An 8,119-nucleotide genomic window follows, 5' to 3' on the forward strand; every position below is an offset into this window, starting at 1 on the left:
CAACTCTTAATTTTTTTTAGGGATAACTTCACTTTAAACCCTTGAATTATCATGCGATTTGACAAGCACTCTCAAACTTCAAAACCTCTAAATTTGAACTCCTTAACTTTCAATTGTAGTCAATTTGAACCCCTCCATAAGATTTTAAACTTTAAAAGTGAGATAATGACATTTATACCCTTGAATTTTTTATAAAATTCCAAATTTAACCTATTAGAAGAAAAAAATGAAAATCAAGAATATTTTGATCTTTTTAGGCATTGCCGTTAAAAGTTAACAGCTAAATTTAACGAAAGGGGGTTCAAATTGACTGCAATTGAAAGTCCAGAGGTTCAAATTGAGAGGTTTTAATGTTTGAGGGGCTTGTCAAATTGCGTGGTAATTCAGGACTTTAAAGTGAAGTTACCAATTTTTTTTTTTAACAAATATTAATATAAGGTAGGTTGAGACGGTCGCATCAGCATAATGAAATAAATATATAGTTTCTACCATTACTTAAACAAAAGAGATGTAATATTCCACAATATTGACATGACAGTCCTAATCATCATTTAAATTAGTCATTATTTTTTTTAAAAAATATCTAAAGATTGATGAGTTAATATTATGAGATAAAATATATGGTACATATGTAACATATCTTCTCTCAATTATCTCACTATGCTAACTTGTCGGTCACAATCAATATTGAATTTTTATTAAAAAAACACAAAATTATTTGGACTTTTAATTCGTACTTTTCAAACTAATAAACAGAGCCACATGCTTTAGGAAAGAATTATGTCCGAGCAGAATAACATGTCACTTTGTCGAACTGCCAGCACCGAGTAAACCGGCGAAGAGGGTAAACGACACGTGTTGCCACAAAGAAACTTGGCTGGGATCAGAGATCGAAAGCCGTGTGTGTGGTCGCTCTAACAAGCTCGAACAAAACATCCATCGGATCGTCGCCCCAAATAGCTCGGTGATTTGTTGGGTGTGTTGCTAGAAGCTTTGATCTAAGAGTGATGGTGAAGGAATCCGCCTATTATGATATACTGGGCGTCAATGTGGACGCTTCTTCAGCCGAGATCAAGAAGGCTTACTATGTTAAGGTAAATCTTTCACTTCAAATTCAACCCATATCATTTACTTCTACTATGATTTAGTTTTTGGAAGCAATTTTGGAAATTGGGTTGCCTTCGAGTTGCCAATCTTACCCATATGGGGTCGAATTGGTTTATGCATACAAATTGTAACGATTTGAGACTGCATCAAATGGGCAAAGTATAACTTTTTAGGCCACAGATTGGGAACTCGAATTCAGCTAGATCACTGGGGGTGTGATGTATAATTAACCCTTTTATCAACAAATGTGTAGGCACATTATTCAGATCTATTGGCTCACTGGCTATACTTTTTCTTTTACTGTGTTGCATTAGCAGTTTAACTCTTGCATTGTGTGTGAAAGTTTTGACGGGGAAACGATAGAAAAAAGACAAGACTTGACCCATCAATCACAATGATGTTGAAGCTCTCCTAAGCTTTTTGTAGGTAAAGAGAATAAGTAGATATGCTTATAACCAGGAACTCAAGTTCAGAACAATCAAATCAGGCTCTAAATCATGTTAATGTATCCAACCTTAAAGTTTAAGTTACTAGGTGGTGAAGCTCAACAAATAAATATACCCATTGGAGAGCAGGCATCTAATTGACGTGGGATGCCTTACCATGGTCCACCATAAAACAAGCTTAATCAACACTTTTCTTTTTCCTGGTGTTGTCCTACATCAATGAGTATGATTTAATACCATCTTTGAACTCTTTTTTTACCCAGATATTTTAGCTTGAATCGAGAAGAAAAAGACTAATCATAATGTATAAGTTTGTAAAATATTTTACATGTTCTTTGCAGGCAAGGCTAGTTCACCCAGACAAAAATCCTGGAGATCCAAAAGCTGCTGAAAATTTCCAGGTATACTTATAAATTTTGTGTATTCTATACAAGAATATGGTATTCTTGAGTTATGTAACTTAATAATTGTTCACTTTATTATTAGTTTGTTCATCTTGAGAAATACAGAATGTTTTGAAAGCCAAATGCCAAAAGCGAAAATCCTTTTGATTTGTCCCTAGTTTGCATTGCCAGAAACGAAAACCCAAGTTGTCCAAATCTATTTTGAGTAACTAAGTTCTTGTATAGTCTGTATTTGTTTTTGATGTAAAATGGTTTCTGAAGGAAAATGCTCTGTGTTCAAAATATATTTTGGGAACATAATTGATTTTCTATTGTTTGGTTGAGACCCGAAAAAATAATATCAAAAATCTTTTCCGTTGTTTAGTTGGTATGAAAAATATTTTCCCACGGCAACTGGAAACCAATTGGAAATCACTCAAAATTGCTAGATAACGCCAAATAGCACTGCCAACAATTCAGAAAGGAAAAAAAAAGGCATCCCATAAAAACCTGCAGATAGGGGGGGGTGGGGGACTACAATGGCGAAATGGAGTTCCCTTTTTTTTTAGGTAGGGGAAAGTGGAAAGGAGGGCAACTAGGAAGGGTGGGGGTTTGCAATTGAGTGGGAGCACTGCAACGCAGGGGAGAGGGAATTGTTGGGTGGCTGCGACATAGAGTGATGAGGGAAATCTTGAGTGGTGAAGAGGGGTTATGATGGGGATAGGGGTATGGCGGGCAAAAGGCAGAGGGAGGTGGTGTCGGAGGGGGATAGTGGTGTTTCTTTTCGAGGGTGGGTGGTGCTGTGTTCAGGGAGAGTGGGTGGGGAAGAGAGGGTGAGAAAAGCTCCAGAAAATTGCTTACACCTCATTTTCTTCCCTTAACAAGTTTGCTATTGACTCAGAAATCTTTTTCCATTCACTTGTATTTTCTACCTGCACTAAACATTGAAAAACGAGGAAAATGTTTTTGGAGAATGTTTTACTCCAAAACAAATGCATAGACCATAATCCATGTTCTATTGTCATGACAGCATATTAGAACACACCAAATTGATTGAAATAGCTTTGCACCGTGCTCATCTCTGTGAGCAGATATTGATATATATAGAGATTACAAATGTAGTTTGATTACAGCACAACTCAAGATAGCTATACATCTAAAGACTCTTATATCTAAAGACTCCTAGATATATGTATACTTTATCACTTATTTGCTTCTAATCTCTTATCACTTGATTCTTGTAAAGGATTAGAATTGTGTTTGATATGCATTACCGTGGATGAGACATGATGTGCTTCAACACAGCACATGGCTTTTTCTTAAGTTACCCTGATTCCTTGTATGGCTCTAGAAGCATCTTAGCGTTGTCTTAAATACTTCTCTGTTCATTTTGTTTTTCTATTTTCTTTTGTTGTGTACTAATTTTCTGGTTATGGTTTGTGTAAAGGCACTTGGTGAGGCTTATCAAGTTTTAAGTGATCCTGAGAAACGTGAAGCATATGACGAGCATGGAAAGGCAGGAGTACTATCGTAAGTTTATGCCAACTTGTTTCTTCTTTTTGGAGGTGGGGGGTGGAGGAGGTGAAAGGTGCTTTGAGCATATGTTTAGACCATTCACTCTTCTATAAAATGGCATGTGCTTTGTTTAGTTGCTTAGAAATGAACTTCTGAAATTAATTACCTTAGCTTCAGCTCTTTTGATAATTCTATTACATCAGAACTTGTCCAACTTCCTTGACAAATGTTTCCGTTTGGTTATATGAAGAAATTTATGCAGTGAAGTGATTCTGCAAGAAAGCAGCATGACCTATCGTTCGAAAGAAACTTTATGGATAGTTTTATAGGGTTGTAACAGAGCTTTTAATTTGAAGTGAATGACATTTTGACTACAAGATTTAGCACATAAAAAATGATAGATGAACCAGGCTATTAATTATTAGTTTTACATGTTCTGTATCAAAGACCTAGCTGTCCTCATATATGATCTGATGGGGTTCTGTATTAAGCTTTACATTCTCCTCGTCATGTGTTTATTTGGTTCAAGTGAAAACATGCTGAATCTATTGACTAGTTTTTCTTTGCCAGGGACCCCATGTTGGATCCTTCAGCTGTATTTGGGATGCTTTTTGGTAGCGAGTTCTTTGAAGAGTATGTTGGGCAACTCGCATTGGCTTCTTTGGCATCTGTTGAAATTGATGAAGATTCACAAGATCCTGCGGCTCAAAAGCAAAGAATTCTGGAGAAGATGCGTGTATACTTCTTTCCCTAGTGCTCATAAAAGGTTGACCTGATTCACGTAACTGAAACTCCTGCCTGTTTCTTCATGTACAGGCATTGCAGAAGGAAAGGGAAGAAAAGCTCATAGAAATACTGAAAAATCGCCTTCAACCATTTGTTGATGCTAGAACAGAAGAGTTCATAAACTGGGCAAGTTCAGAAGCGCGGCGCCTGTCACAAGCTGGTAATTTTTAATCACACAGATGGTGCATTGTTTTATTAGAAAAACTTAGAAATCTGGAGAGTGTCGACTTCGAAGAATCTATCTCAACAAAAAGTATTTTATTACTAGCTACCTCAAACTATTCTAGAGAATAAAGACAGACATTAGATTGTAACCAAATTGGAAATTGTTTCTATTACTTTTTTTTTGATAAGTAATAATCAGTCTTGTTAAAAGCGTAAAGGCGCTCTAAAGTACACTGAGAGTATACAAAATGATCACCTAACTAGAAAGGAAAAAGCGAACAAGAAAATCATCGTAATTAATCGACACCGGAAAGACATGCGCAACCATTGTATCATAGAAGGGCTTGATATTCATAAAAAGGGCTTGATGAGAGAGTAAGCCTGGTATTTTTGGCTTTTTTTAAAATTATCAAACCATGTTCAGGTCATACACCTAATCTTTTGGTTCTTCATTAACGAGCAATTTCTTATGGAAATTCTCCAGAGAATACAGAACTTCTACCTAGAGTTAATTCAGAGTGGCACCAGCAGTTCCTCTACTCTCAATAGACATACATTTTACACATAATAGCAGACCATGTCGCTTGAGATTTTCTTCCTCATTTCATCCTTGAGATTTGCAATGCATATTTAAAGATATTTGAATCTCAAATTCCTTACCATAGACCTGTAATTTCTTGTTCAGCATATCATTATAACTAGAGTATCCCAGGGCTTCAGTTTGTACTTATCTGCAAAAGATATTTATTGGCATTTAAACATTTTAAATTTCCTCTCTTATTTCCTTTTCTTCCTCTCCAAAGCATATCTATTTTTCTTAAGTGATCATCTGTGCAATTTCAGCCTACATTAACAACAATGCTTTATTATTGGGTAAATTTCGAGATACTCTTATCATTTTTTCTAGATGCCCATGGCATTGTAAATTGAAGCCCAAGGAATATGAACATTATTCAGTTCCATTCTAGATCGCATGTCGCTCAACATTAAAAGTTCAATGGGTTGGTCAATAAGACAACTGATGAGTACATAATACAAATAAATTTTTGGCTGCATGATTTGAGGAGCAGCTACTTTATTTTAGGAGGGACCTATTGACATTCTAATTTAAGAGAGATTCCTGAAAATATTAAATCAGATGAAACTAGAACACTTCAAGTTTTCAAGAATATCATCGGCAAAATAATCTAATATACTCTTTTAGTGTTATTTATTTCCCTCTCTCACCAAGCACAAAATCCAAAGTGGTCAGCCAGCCACTTGGTTGCCATATTAGCAGACTGCATTGCCCATCTGGTGGAAGGTTTATGCTGGGTCCAACTGGTTTTTAGAAATCTTCCTTTCACACTTTTTAGTCGCTTTTCATGTGACAAAGGGACCAGTGAATGGAAGCGGTTTGCACTTTTACTTCAGAAATGTGTACGATATGTACTACATGAGTGGATGGTATTATCATCTGCTCTGGCCTGGTTTGATAAGCATTTTAAATTACTTCTATTGCCTTTTAAAGCAAAACTTTGCGTGATATATGCATGTAGAAGCAAGAAAGGCACTAATGAATGCTAAAACATCTGTCACCTACTGCAATTTTCTTGCTCATTTTTGCTACTGTCATCAGCTTTTGGTGAGGCTATGCTACATACCATTGGTTATATTTACACGAGAAAGGCTGCAAAAGAACTTGGAAAAGACATACGATATATGAAGGTACCATTCTTAGCAGAATGGGTTCGGGATAAAGGACACAAGATAAAATCCCAAGTAATGGCAGCTTCAGGTACTGTAAATCTGCCATCAAGGTTTCCTATTTATTAAAGAGTAATGCTACATATACTCCCACTCTCCTACTCCTATTTTTATACACCCTTAGGTGTCAGTGACGTGTCACCCACTCTCACCATTTGATTTGGGATAGATTATTATTGATTTTGATCCAATGGTGAGAGTGGGAGCCACCTAAGGGTGTGTGAGAGTGGGAGTGTGTGTAGCATTGCTCTTATTACTTTTGACATTGTCAAATTTTCTAATGAGTGCAACTAGCTTATGCCTTTCTGAATGTGTAGGTGCCGTGTCTTTAATTCAGATGCAGGATGAGTTGACCAAGCTTAACCAAGGAGAAAACAAAGAAGAGAACTTGCTGAAAGCCATCGAAGACAAGAAGAGTGTCATGCTTAATTCCCTTTGGCAGATTAATGTGGTTGATATCGAGTCTACGCTATCACGTGTCTGCCAAGGAGTGAGTTTCAATATATCCTTTCTTTAGCTTAAAAAAGTAAAAAATTTCTCGAGCAAGCTAAAACCTTTTGGCTTGGTGCCGGGTAATTTTAGTTATCCCTTGTTCATAATGATCTTTTTAGACTGGATAGTGGATAGTTGACCTTATCCTCTCCTCCCTCCCCTTTGTTTCTTCTTTGTGCTAGACCATGTGCTGAGTTACCACGAAAGATTGTGGTGGCCCAATTCAATTTAGATAAGTTTTCCAAACACCCCTTTGTGAAAGCAGGCTCAAGATCAATTGTGCAACCCTTGCTGCCTATGTAGGAACTACAACTACCCCAAATATCATTGACCTGTTAGAGATTCAAATTTGACACATGAAAACTAAACTCGTTTCAACTTGGTCGGAAGGGTTTTATCTCCCGTGATTGTTGATAGTGCTGCTCATTGGCTATTGAGATGTATTCTATTGTCAATGCCTGTAGGACTATTTAATTCATACATGTTACATGCTAAAAGTTATATTAAAACCAGTAGATCAACAGGATGTAATAAACTGAAACTTGAGTGCTTACAGAATTAATCAAAGAAAACAAAAAAAAACTCTAGGTGCATTTTTAAGAAATGCTTCTTTGATTCTGCGGTGTCTCAGGTTCTCAAAGACCCCAGTGTTCCCAAGGATGTTCTGAGAATGCGGGCCAATGCATTGAAAAAGCTGGGGACAATCTTCCAAGTAAGTAGTAGCTCTGCTAATATTATAGTAGCTTGAATCAATGTTCCACCCCTTTATATTTATGTCTGGTTCATTTTCTAATCAATCAATTCTCGATTATTTTCAGGGCGCCAAGGCTCCTTACAGTAGAGAAAACAGCCTGCGACATGAAAGTGACAAACCAATAGACACTGCTTCATCATCATAGTAATCTGGACACTTATGAGGGCATCTGCTTCATCTGTGGATATAAATATGTTGCATATTGGATATTTGTGGGTTTGGCTCTACATATTCTTACCCATTTAGTGGATTTTGAGCAATGTTTTCTTTGTTGATTAATTCCTGTCCATCTGTAGTTTGTTCATGGATGCTTTAGCATGTAACTTGCAGTCTATAAGTTCATAAGGAGTGAAGTGTTTAGCAGACAATTCAATGAACAAGAATTCCTATTTTCATTACCAATTAGGGTTTTAACATTTTTTGTATGGACAAAGTTTTTTTTCCGAAGCCTATTAAACTAACATTTGTCTAAAATGCATGTGAGAATCACAAAACATGCATTTAGATAGATATCAGTTTAATAATTCCTTCAACAAATTTTTTTTTTTTTTTAAATAAAATTCTTCTGTAGTAAGAACTGGATCAATAGTATCAACTAGGCTAACAAAGTAACAAAATCTACTAATTACTATGTAATCCATTAAAACATTACATAGCCGATATGCCATCAATAATTCCAGGAAAAAAAAAAAATCTCTTTTGAGACTTGGCATGTTTTTATGATT

At 36.1% G+C, this 8,119-nt stretch overlaps 1 protein-coding gene across 1 annotated transcript; it reads left to right on the forward strand.

Moving 5' to 3' along the window:
- The first annotated feature begins 776 nt into the window (after nt 1–776).
- On the forward strand, nt 777–7,796 carry LOC132190175 (DNAJ heat shock N-terminal domain-containing protein). The gene is made up of 9 exons (XM_059605086.2): nt 777–1,094; nt 1,895–1,954; nt 3,384–3,466; nt 4,022–4,187; nt 4,268–4,397; nt 6,021–6,179; nt 6,466–6,638; nt 7,272–7,352; nt 7,459–7,796. Exons 1-9 carry the CDS (start codon nt 1,008–1,010, stop codon nt 7,537–7,539), a joined length of 1,020 nt encoding a protein of 339 aa, XP_059461069.1. The 5' UTR covers nt 777–1,007; the 3' UTR covers nt 7,540–7,796.
- Nucleotides 7,797–8,119: the final 323 nt, after the last annotated feature.

Source organism: Corylus avellana, chromosome 2 (genome assembly GCF_965113065.1).
Source record: "Corylus avellana chromosome 2, dhCorAvel1.hap1.2, whole genome shotgun sequence".
Classification (NCBI taxonomy): Eukaryota; Viridiplantae; Streptophyta; class Magnoliopsida; order Fagales; family Betulaceae; genus Corylus; species Corylus avellana.

Coding starts and splice junctions, on each gene's coding strand:
- LOC132190175 (XM_059605086.2), top strand. CDS start 1,008: ATGGTGAAGGAATCCGCCTATTATGATATACTGGGCGTCAATGTGGAC. Junction 1,955..3,383: donor AAGCTGCTGAAAATTTCCAG/GTATACTTATAA, acceptor GTTTGTGTAAAG/GCACTTGGTGAGGCTTATCA. Junction 7,353..7,458: donor AGCTGGGGACAATCTTCCAA/GTAAGTAGTAGC, acceptor GATTATTTTCAG/GGCGCCAAGGCTCCTTACAG.